General features: G+C 40.8%; 1 protein-coding gene across 9 annotated transcripts in view; it reads left to right on the top strand.

The window, feature by feature from the left end:
- Positions 1 to 12,066, top strand: part of PLCB1 (phospholipase C beta 1) — a 407,422-nt gene that overhangs the window by 305,003 nt on the left and 90,353 nt on the right. For all 9 annotated transcript variants that reach the window (XR_010372118.1, XR_010372120.1, XR_010372119.1 and 6 more), the window contains 5 exons: positions 205 to 289; positions 778 to 955; positions 7,335 to 7,405; positions 8,015 to 8,111; positions 11,908 to 11,992. Coding sequence is in view for 6 of the 9 variants with exons in the window: in XM_064446797.1 (XP_064302867.1) it covers positions 205 to 289; positions 778 to 955; positions 7,335 to 7,405; positions 8,015 to 8,111; positions 11,908 to 11,992 (516 nt within the window). In the remaining 3 variants the exon portion in view is untranslated. The remainder of the gene's footprint in view (positions 1 to 204; positions 290 to 777; positions 956 to 7,334; positions 7,406 to 8,014; positions 8,112 to 11,907; positions 11,993 to 12,066) is intronic.

Raw genomic sequence — 12,066 nt, 5'->3', positions numbered from 1 at the left:
GGTTCTATGCCTTATGATCCTTTTGATGAGCTCCATCAGAGGAATCAGAATAACTGGATATATATATCTAGGTCTCTCTGAAAAATTCACAGCAATTGGGTCAGGGAATTATATCGAGTTTATGCATATTAGATAGTCCATCCCTGCTGCTTTCATGTTGTAGCATTAATAGGACTCATTTATTTCTTTTTTTTTTCCCTTTAGCCCCAAACAACAGGCAAAAATGGCAGAGTACTGCAGATTAATATTTGGAGATGCCTTGCTTATGGATCCATTGGAAAAATACCCGGTAATATGGTTTGGTATTTATCAGATCACAAATATCTGTGTGAATTTTTAAGTGTTTCAGTCCTGTGTCATTCTTCATATACTGACTTTCAAAACAGAGTCCAAAGGAAGGAGTTAAACAATGTGAGCTGTTTGTGACTTAATCATATAATATCTGATGCAGAGATTGTTCAGATACAGTGAATTGTAATCCTCTAAATGCAATTGATTCTCATAGCTGCCATTTTATAATGTAGGCTTTCCTATTTGAACTAATACTTATTCTGGTTATTACTGCAGACATTTCATAAAGCATTCTTCTTTTCTTCTTAGGGCCCTCAGTAGCCCTGTTTCATTTAATGTTGAGGTTACCTCTTGCACAAAATACATTTCATATTAACAGCATTTATAGAGGTTACAAAATCATCTTGCACCATGTGGGCCCTAAAGAATTGCCATAAGCTCATTTCTTTTGCTGTTGTAACAAATTTCTATTCCTTTTTCTGCAAGCTGGAACCTGGCGTTCCTCTTCCAAGCCCTATGGATTTAATGTACAAAATTCTGGTGAAGAATAAAAAGAAGTCACATAAGTCTGCAGATGGAAGTGCAAAAAAGAAGCTCTCGGAGCAAGCTTCCAACACATGCAGCGATACATCTAGTATGTTTGAACCTTCCTCACCTGGGGCAGGTATGAATTGAATCTACAAATACATTTTTCCCTAAAACACAAAGTCCTAATTACAGCTCTAATCCAATCCATTTACATTGCTCTGGCAAGGTAGAGATGCACCAGTGTGGGCCTTACTCACTAGGAGACAATGCTAAGTGTCATTGATCCAGGAGCATTGTGAAGGCTCACAGCTGAGGAATCACTAACGGAGTGGCCTAAAGCTCAGTGATGCAAACTAACATTTATCTGCACTGCTTAGAAGGTAGAGTGAGCTGTCAAATCCTCCGCCCTTGGGTGCCTTTTCTATGTGTCCAAGCCCAGTACCAAATACAAATGTTTTCTTTTTTCCGTTGCCTCTCAGATGTCCCTAGCATTTGGTGCCCTTTCAGACTTAACCCGTCGCACAGGAGGACTGCACTGGTTCTGCAGTGTCTTAATATTTAGGGTAACTGTGAATGAGATACCTGTTCCTCAGGCAGGCAAAGCTCAACCTGCTGTTGTCTTGCACTAGTTGGGAACACGTCACAGACTTCTGTGCAAAGTGCTATAAGATGTTCTTCTGTTCCAGAGGTGGAAACAGGCAAAAGTAATACTGCAAACAAATATTTGTTGCCATCAGGAGTTGTAGGGAATGCAGCTAATGGAAAGCAGCAGTGTATTACATTTAACTTGTTCATTATTAGCATGATTTTTAAAATCAGAAATGAAATGGAAAAGTTACTATAATTCAATGCATATATTCTGGTAATGCCTATGAGATCTTCAGGGGACCATTGTGAGTGTTGGTATGCAAAAATTAGTAAGAGATGGTCTTTGTCCTGAAGACCTTAAAACCTAACTAGAAAAGACAAAGAGAAATGCAGAGAGAAAGATAAAGTAAGGATTTGCCCTAAACCACAGGAGCGGATTAGCAGCAGGACAAACAACAAACTCTATATATCCTGTTCCTCAGCCCAGGAGAATCTGTTCCCTGTACTAGAATTTCTTCCTATTAAGACTGAAATCTGGATTGCTGCAAGCATAGACATTTATGCCCCAGTAGTAGAATCTTTTTTCCATTGTTTGTAATTTTTTCTAAATTCTGATTAAATGAGCTGAAAATTTTCAAGCTGAATTAAAAAAAAAAAACTGCTGTATTTGTAGATAACTTTTTAAATCCTATTAGAAGCAACTAAAGAGTTTTCAACTATTGTGTTAAGAAACTTTGAAAAGGGCATGCTTTGGAGTAGGGCTTGGATTTCAAAGGAAGATTCATCCTGGTGTCAGGACTGATTTAATACTGTTTTCTTGATTTGCTTTAGACAAATCCCAAGCAACAGAAAGATAAGTGTGTGTGTGCCAGCTGACTCCTTTCCAACACTTGATATCAACCCTGGGTTCCTAACTCCACATTTTTGTTACCAGGACATAGTGAGAACCCAGTGGCAAAGTGTATGTCTTTTGCTTTCTGAGTGCCTGATCTGCATAGAGGGTAACAGCTTTGTCTTTCCACAGCCTCTCTGTGAGCTTTTATAGGAAAAGACTTGGGCTGTGAATCTAGATTTCAATGGCGATGCAAGGCAGGCGGTCAGTCCCATAGTAGGGTGTGTAATTTTACAAATTAACTGTGAATATTTTGTCTGTATTGCCTATATAACAACTTCTGTTAACTGTAGATTGTAAAGATGAACACTTACAATTTAGAAAATGCTAGAACTGAGATTGCAAAATTGACATGGTCGTTTGGTTCGTCTGTGACTGCCAAAATACATCACTTGTAATCCTTCTGTCAGCCATTGTTGCTCCTTTAGGACCTATGCCTTTTTTGGAGAATGCAGTTAGTCAATATTTTTTCTCTCTTTGTCATTCAATGCTTGATCCTAGATCAAGTATTCACTCATCTTGCAGTGAATTTCTGTGGGGGTATCCAGGCTGCATATGAGTGCTTGGCAAACAGCAGTGAATTTATCTGAACAATACCCGTGGGAAGTGAAATAATATTAAACCAGTTTTATCTAAGGACAGCCGAGTCTGAGAGAGCTTAAGAACAGTTTAGGGCTGACTAACAAGGTACATCCAGGAGCTGATTTTTCAAGAATACTTTGAATTTTTAAGTATTCAGAGCACAGCTCCAGAGATTTCAGCTACGAGCATGCAGCATTTTTGTAAATCCGATGCCAGATTTTTGTCTGTGAACATTTAAAAAAAAAAAATTATTCACCATTCTACAAGCCTGCTGTGGCAAGACCCAGTGAAGAGCATAGTTCCATGGGGTGGTGCTCAACAGTCCCCATGACACCTTTCTTTTCACTGCCTCATTCCTTATGTACGTCTCAACATTGGCAATATGTAATGCTGGAGCACTGCAAGCATTATGCTCCTTTATACCCAGTACCAATTTCTTTCTGGAGAACAAGAGGGGTAATGCAATTAAAGACCCACTAAAGGAATCTTAACATTTCTTAACGTGAAGTGTTTCAATACTCCAACCTTAATGTAATCTTCACATTTAGCAATTTGGGCATATTATTCAAATGACTCCATTGTATTGTATAGCTCCTCTCAGAAGTACTGCTGATCTCCAAGAGAAAGTTGTGCTGATTTAGCCTTCTTGAGATTTTAAATTAGTTTTTTCACAGCAGTGCAAAAAATAGATTCATACGTCAGTTGATAGCAAGCTTCACTGTGTCTTCGCTGCTTGAGGTCAGACTTAAACCCAGATAAACCACTCTTTTGACGTGTTTGTGAAACATACCATATAAAAGCTAGGTGGTGGTGATATAGTAGCAATAATTTAAAAAAAAGAATTCTGAAACAAGCTTTGCGGAATGGTTTGCAAGATGTTCATGAAACTGGTGTAAAAAGTAACTTCAGTAGGGTGTAATATCTGTCAGTGTAAAAAGCTTTCCTTAGAAGTACAGCAAAGCTGGCAAAGCAGAAAAAAAATTTCTGAGATAACACTTGTGAGATAGATTGTAATTTTGGTAAGCAAGCATCTTAGACCTGACTGTTTTAGCACCATGAACGGAAGAAAATAAGCAAGAATTTGAAAGAAGTGAGATTACACTGCAAAAAGAACAGTGGCAGTTCTGAAGGTACATACATTTTACCAAGAGTGGGCCTATAGTGAAAGTAGCCAAAACTTCCTAATTGAACAGTATTTAAATTTTCGATAAAATTGTTAACTTCTCACCGATAGGATGGCATTTTTGTCAGAGTAGTGGGTGCTGCAAGGAAAGAGTCAGAGGAAGACAGAGAGAGAGGGTAGAATTGGCTCCATCATTTCATGATGACTAAATAGAAAACTGGATAAAAAGTTTTAGGCTCCATGTATGTAAATGCAGAGGTATATTGATGCTGCGTGCCATTTGAGGCCATGGCCCGCTCTTACGAACTAAAATGTTTTAGAAAAACGGAATAAAGTTCATATTTTCCTTTTTAAAACTCAGCAAGTGCTGATGTACAGCCTGTGGAAAAAACAGAAGGTGATTTCCTGCCCCCAAGATGCTGATGGCTGCCTAAACCTTATAGAGCTAACAAGCTGCACCAGCAAATACCACATTTATAATCCATTCTGGCTGTTACTGTAAAGGGGTCTGGGAGAGCAGATTACCAAATTCCTCTGAATTTCAAGCAATGTATAACCTTTCATTTTGTTAGGCTCTCAATATCTATCATGCTGCTGAGGCATGGTGAGAATGGATAATATTTAGCACTCTGCTTCCTCAACCCTTGGTAGCAGGGATTTTGCCTGTCATTCCCAGCTTTCCTCTCCTAATTATCTTCCATTCAGTATTACTGTGTTGAACCCCTCTGCCCATCAGCTGGAATTTAGCCTTCTTTGTCCACTTCTTACATTGCCCAATGAGCACTTTTACACTTTCCCCATGCTGCTCCACTCACTAGGGGCAGCTCTTTGAAAACATCCTTGAAACTGCCCCATTACTCCACTGAGAAGTTTCCTGTGTCCTTCTGCCAATGAGCGGTTGACAGTATATGCATTATAACTTAGGTATTTTTTAGGGAGCAACCTCTTTTTATTTCTCAATATTCTTCTGTTGTTCTCTGTCTGTGGGCGGGCTCTTGTCTCATACTAGGAGGGCAAGTCCTTGCAGTAGGGCTCTCTATTTTCACTGTATTTGTATGCCATGTAGCATGGAGAGGTCCTGTCCTGACCTGGGTTAGTAGTCCCATCTAAATGCAAATAATAATTATGCAATTACAGTTAGTTGTCCCTTAGACAAGCTCACATGTACATACTGGACTTGACCTGCAGCAAGGCTGCATATGCCAGCCCACATGCATTTATGATACACAGCATCTGTGCCCTCCTAGGAAGGGATAGGAGTGATGGTGTGGGGCTGATCCCACCACCACTGTGGGAGGGTGACCATGGAGATGTCTGTAGCACACACATCTCAGGCTGGCCAAGGCTTGCTCTGACTTTGTGTCCCAGCAGTGTAATGGCAAAAGAAGGTCAGGTTTGAGCGTAGGACCACACTGCTGGGTGAAAGGCAATGCAGATGTAGTCACACTTTCTAAAACACTTACTAATTTTTATTCTGTGTTTGCAATCCTGTGTACTATTTGTTCTGGTTTTGCTGTCTGATGCAGAACTTGAAAATGAGATCTGATCTCCTTGGGAGTTTTCCTGTTAAATATTTTTAAATAAATGAATAATGTGTTGCGTACTTTCATCCCTGGACACTTCCAGCAAGAACAAGCTATCATCTACCTAGTATCTCAGCGGCACAGGTTGACTGAAATCTGCCCATGTCCCCCATTTTGTGGACTATGGAAGTGTTGTTTTGCCAGTCTGGTTAAATCAGTTGAGAGCTTCTCATCCAAAGATTGTCACTGCAAATCCTGTGAGAGCTTGGCTGGCGCTTCACAATGTGTTGAGGTTCCCTGGGCCATCCCTTGAGCCTGTTGAGCAATCATGTTATTTTCTTCAATGAAACGTGCAGGAAGAAATGTGTTCATGAATAAAAGCCTGACATTTCAACATCTGCATCTGGAAGGAAATGCAGCCTGGGTAGTCATCATTTAGTTGTGAAAGGCACACTCATTATTTAAGTCATATGTGCTCTCCATGTTCAGAAGGGGCCCACTGGGCATGATTCAAGGCCTGCTGGAACAAAGAGGAGTTTCTTTATTGACTCAGTGGGCTTTGGATTAGACCCTAAATTGACAGGAGGAACTGAGACTGAATTACCATTCTCTGGAGAGTTTGGGAATGTTGCACAGTGGTTAGATTTTTGTGCTGCCAAAAAAAAAAAATTGCCACTGCTAAAGAAAGCGGAAAGGTTCATAGAAGAAAATCTTTAGGGAGAGTTGTCAGTCTTACAGGTGTGGATAGGTAACTGCAGTAGAAGTTAAACCTTCTTTTCCAGAGTCGTCTTAAGATGCACAGTGTATACTTTATGACAGCCAGACCCACAGGAGGAGTTACTAAAGAGAAAGATCAGCTTGATATTCCTTAATGGTTTAATTTCTGATGCAACCAAATCAAAACATTTTGGAGGCAAAGGGAGGCTTTCCTTAATTAACGAGAAAGTATCTGTGTCTTGCCCATAGGAATTTGATGAGTACACTGCAAATGGGAGCAAGGCATAAAATGTGTTTTATTTGGTCCCATTTACTCCATCAGTATATTTTCAGGGAAGGGATGAGCCTTATGCATCTTCTTCACATTATTTGATTTGCACTGCCCTCAGCCGGTGCATCTGAGCTATGCCACCGGAGTTCTAACAGTAAGGCACACCAAAGCAGCGTATGAAGGGAACTAAAGTCAAACCATGGCAGCTAGGCTCCTGTGCCAAATCCTCCCAGCTGCACTACCTTAGTACATGTTCTGGGATACATTCAGAACAAATGGGGTTTGCTGAGCAGCCCTCGATACCGCAGCACATGAGAATCTCATCCATTTTCATGCATGATTTCTTCACCCTGTGCATGCAGTTACATGTACACTTCCCATAGGGGGTGAGGCATTCACTGAAGGTCCTGCAGGGTTCCTACAACAGAGAGGGAATTTGAACTCACATCTCCCAAACCCCAGGGCTGCACCCCAATCATGGGAACATCTCTTCAGAGTAGTTTGTGATACTGGACCCACACGCTGTGCACACTATGCACACCACAATGTTCTCTTCTCAGTGTGGTACCTACCCCATGATTTTCAAACGCTGCAGCTGCAAAGGAATAGTTTTTGTTTGGTTGGGCAATAAGAACTTATCAATGCTGTAGATGGATGAATCCCTCAAGACAGCGTATTTGATTTGTGCTCTGACAAAAAAGCATATGTATAATGTAATCTCCTTTAAGCAGTGCTACTTGCACATCTTTCTTGAATTTATCACTGGTAATTGTAACTATTGCTTCAGCTAGTAATCATCTTCTGCTTAAAACTTCTCAGGAGAAGCAGAGATGGAGAGCGATGATGATGATGACTATGATGATGACTGTAAAAAATCGTCGATGGATGAAGTAAGGGTTTAGATGTGTTTTATGGTGATGGATCGGTTCCAGGAGTTGTGGGTTGGCTTGTGTTACCAGGAGTGGGACTACCATCTAGTGGAGAACAGGAGGCAGAACACTGGGAAACACACCACCAACTTTCTGAAGTTGGTTGTTAATTGGTTTGGAAGCACATCTTTGCTTTGGTTATTTATATTTTCATCTACTGAAGAATAAGAATTAATAGCACCACAGCTGATCCGTTTCAGACAACTGCTTGTGGTGTATTTAGCACTGTTGAAAGAAAAACTTGGCATCAAAAACTTAGAGCTATATTTATTGCTTATCCAACAGTACTGATAAATGTTCTCAGCACTATGCATGTGTAAAGGTAATGCAGTCCCATCCCTAGGAGCCACGTAAAAAGAATGAATACAGCAGCAGTTTAATTAAACATTTAAATTTTATAGCAAATTTTCTTTTTACTATGTGGAGCTCTCTTTATAAGGCATTAACTTTACTAAACCAGGATCAGTGAAAGATATTTCGGTTGATAGAAAACTGGGCTTTGGTATTTGTGGCCTCTGATGGCCACAATGGACAGACTAAAACTGCAGCATTTTCCCTTCTCTGTCCTAGGGTACTGCTGGAAGTGAGGCTATGGCCACGGAAGAGATGTCTAACCTGGTGAACTACATTCAGCCTGTGAAGTTTGAGTCATTTGAAGTATCAAAAAGTAAGCAAGCTAAGCATGAGCAACATCTGACACTGGAAATTGCCTAGCAAGTGTTTGGAAGAAAATTCTGGAGAAATGCTACTTGGCTTCCTCTCAGTGAGATGTAGGCACACAGACAGAAAATGTTCCCTTGGTGTCCAGCCAAATAAATCCATATTTATTTTGAATCCTATATTAGTTTAAATACCAAATTTCATCAACAGTAAATACTCTGCCATTTCACAAACATTTTTGAAAATGTTGTACTTACATTGTCTTTATTGTCCATGACTGAAGAGTAACTTAAGTTTGAGAAAGGTGGTCATAAATAGTCCTGCAGATTGAGCAAGCGCTTTATATTTTGCCTCTGCTATTTTTATAGAGGTATCAGGATAAGCAGAGTCTTCCCTTCCCCATATGCAAATTCACTCTTTCCTGCCTCTGTGTATTGTATAGAAAAGGCCATAATTTCATCCCCCACTGGCTTTTACAGAAGATGCCTTGCTAGGAATGCACTCACTGGCATCCTCAGTAAACACTGCAGCATCTTTTCCTTTCTTGGTGCAGAACCCCCTACTGTTTGCCTGCCCTTTTTCACTTTGTTTTGACAGGTTTCAACATGCTCTTGGAGCTTTTTAGTTAAAAGAAGTGTATAGCATTTTAATCGATTATGGATTTGTGGAGGCCTTGGCAAAGGACAGGTAATTGGTGCCTAAGTCCATATCTGTATAGAAGATTTTGCATTTACTCATGATGAATAATAAACATATAAGAAGTTATCTGCTTATTCATTTGTTTGGGGGTAATTATACAGACATACACACAAGCATTCACAAAATCATGCAGAGAGCTATGCTTATTCCCTATAGTAGCTTCCCTTTGGATGTTTTTAATCTCCTCTAGCTCTAATGAGAGTTACAAGAACACCATGGGAAGGAGATATCCCTTCTGGAAAGGGAAGCCATGTGAATCCTAGCAGGACAAGTTGATGCAGCTGTTCTAAAATTGTCTCGTGGAGATTTCTTCTGTTCACATGCCCATGCCTTTCCGAGTTTTTTTTGTCTTTTGTAAAGAACTGCTGTTGTCCAGGTTTTTTATACTAAGTCTTGATGTGACCTTTGATCAACCATAATGTTTCTGTGAGCCCGTAATGTTAAGGAATTAATATTTCTGGAGTTTGTGTCAAAAAATTATTATGTGGTATATGTGCCAGTTCATTAAAGCAGTGACCTTGTGTGGTAAATGCTGCTGGCTGGTTAAAGCAGTGGGCACTATAGCATGACTTGTGGGTTCTGGTCTTAGTCCTGGCCTGGACTCACTGCTGGACCTTCATTAAATTCAGTGAAGATGAACTGAATAAACGAGTTAGATGAGGATATTTTTTTAATTTGCTGCCTGTCCACTTGTTGCCCAGATTGTATTTTTGTTCACCTGGCTTCATTTCCCTTAGTGTAGAGTTCCATACTTGTCTTTTGTACAGTTTCATTGTTTCAGTGTTGCAGCATTTTTTTACTATTTTCTAATTCATAATTTGTTTTGATTTGTCATCCTGGCCACCAAGGTGATAACAGTACCTCACTGCTTCTGTCATTCACACATTTTAAAAGTGCGTTTTCTGGTCTTGCATCCAACTTGTCAACAGAAGTATCAAATAGCACTGGGTCTGTAACAGTCCCCTGATTGCCCTCACCTAAAGATGTTCCCCCTATCTGACAGCAAGTAGCTGAAACTCCATTTTTCCAAGTTTTTCGGACAGTTTTTCAGTGAGTTGTTTGTCCACTCCCTAGTGGCTTCCTCCTGTTAAGATAGCACAGTGTAATGTATCATGAGAGAGAAATGCCTCTCCCGCCCAGTCTTTTCTTCAAAGGGCAGGTTTCTTAATCATCTCCAGATACTACAAGGAAATAACTGTTCGTATTTTAATTTGGAGATTGATTAAGCCCTGGACATTTAGTAACTGAATCATTTAACAGCTACCAGTTCTGGTTTCTTCAGATGCTGTACTTTAAGATAAGGCTGAGAGATACAGTATATTACTACAACAGTCTAGCGCCGAAATTCTTATTCCATCCTTCCCCCTTACTAGTGCTTTCTCATTAGTAAGGGGGAAGGATGGAATAAGAATAATCTCAGTGCCTTTATAAGGAGCTGAGATGGAGGTGAGCTGGCTGGAACAGAGTCTGGAGAAAGAGAAGATACGGCTTGTTGGAAAGGAAGAGGAGAGGTAGGAGAGCAGCCCCTAGGGAATGGCAGGAATCTTTCCCATTGGGAGATAACAGCTATGAATAATGGCAGTAGCATGATGGTTGCTAATTAGAAATAGGGACCACAATAAAGCCTCTGTCCCAGTTCTCCCAGAGGGAGAAAATAACTTCTGGAACACCACAGTCACTCTCTGACTCCTCAACACACACTGAGAATAGTTTGTAGTTTACAGGCTGGCAGCACATTTTCCTCTCACGTTGGCCTAAACAATCTAGCTCCTCATTCTTTGGATCCACTGCTTCCTTTTTGGCTTCCTATAAGGAAAGCACCCACCTGTTTCTGTCCTGCTTCTCTCTGCAAGACAAGTGCTTTTGCTCAGTTTTATCCCTCTCCTGCCGCTTCGCAGTTTGACTTCAAGGAGCTGGCCAGGCTGGCCTCCTGGCCATCCCTGGATTACTGCAGCACAGTTATTTCTAAAACTGGAAGAGGGCTAGCCTTTTCTCTGCCTTATTGTTTGTTTTTAATAGGGTGGTGAGGCTAGAGAGTTCATATTTCAACATAAGCACTGTTTCTGTCATTTTTAAAGAGAGCAGTGCTGAAATATCTAATGGATATGACCTCCCAGCGCTGTGGCCCCTTCAAGGCAATGAACGCAGCTGTTGTGATGGAATGGGAAACTGTTATTTTGCAGGAATCCTTACCTTCTGTACAGAAGTGTAAAGGAAAAAATACTGAAGCTATAAGGGCCTTGACTTAGGCTCTTCGCTACAGCATGTGGAATGGGTACATTGAAAGGCTGTGCATGTATCAGGCACAGGTGAGTAACAAATGATACAGCAATTAATGTTTAGTCCTACTGAGTTATAAGCTTAGGAGGAGCTTTTCACTGCTGTGAGGTCAGAAAGTTTGACCAAACTAAAGAGGTCATAGAAGTTTCATACTAGTTCGAGGTTAGGTCTGAAGACCTGCTGGGGCACAAGAGTGTACCTTCAGGCTTGAATAGGTACAAATGTTTCCATGACTGTTTGAGACAGATGTGACCTTACCCTGACATGCTGAAGATAACAAGAACGGCTGTAGGCACAGCTAGCACACTGCTTAGTTTAATCTGATGCAGACGTTAGTTATTATAGCTTCATATTGGCTCAAAGCCCTTGCATCTGTCTGCAAAGACAATCTAGAGATCCAGCAGGGCCCTCTGTTGCCCACAAAAGCTGCTACAATACCTCTGCGTCACACCTCCGAGCTTTGGGCTCTACCTCCCAAAGGTATCCACGTGGTATTTTGCAAGCAAACGGGAGATCTCTGCCTGTGCACTGTCTGTTGCCTGCAGCTGATACAGCAGCAATCTCAGGTAGTACCAATGCCCTTAATTTGGGCAGCACAGCGCTAATGTGAGTTCAGATGGAGCTCTTGAGTATGTGCAGAGTGAGTTTACTGCTGTGAGCAAATGATTGTGTATGTAAATTCTTTGATATAAAGGTGAAATGAGCTGGTAAGCAGTAGATAGGATGAGGGCACTGAGACTAAGCCAGTTGTTTGCAGCTCATGCAGCGCATATGATTTCATGCTCTAATGTGTCACTGCTTTTATTTCCCCTTTAAACTTTCAGAACGCAACAAAAGTTTTGAAATGTCTTCCTTTGTGGAAACCAAAGGGCTTGAGCAACTTACGAAGTCTCCTGTGGAATTTGTGGAGTATCCTTGACTTTCAGGAAGCTGCTTTCTTAGCCTTTTATATCTGAGATCTGTTACAGGGCTTTACTGAAATT

Source organism: Phalacrocorax carbo, chromosome 3 (genome assembly GCF_963921805.1).
Source record: "Phalacrocorax carbo chromosome 3, bPhaCar2.1, whole genome shotgun sequence".
Lineage (NCBI taxonomy): Eukaryota > Metazoa > Chordata > Aves > Suliformes > Phalacrocoracidae > Phalacrocorax > Phalacrocorax carbo.
This window is presented reverse-complemented; position numbering and strand designations above follow the sequence as displayed.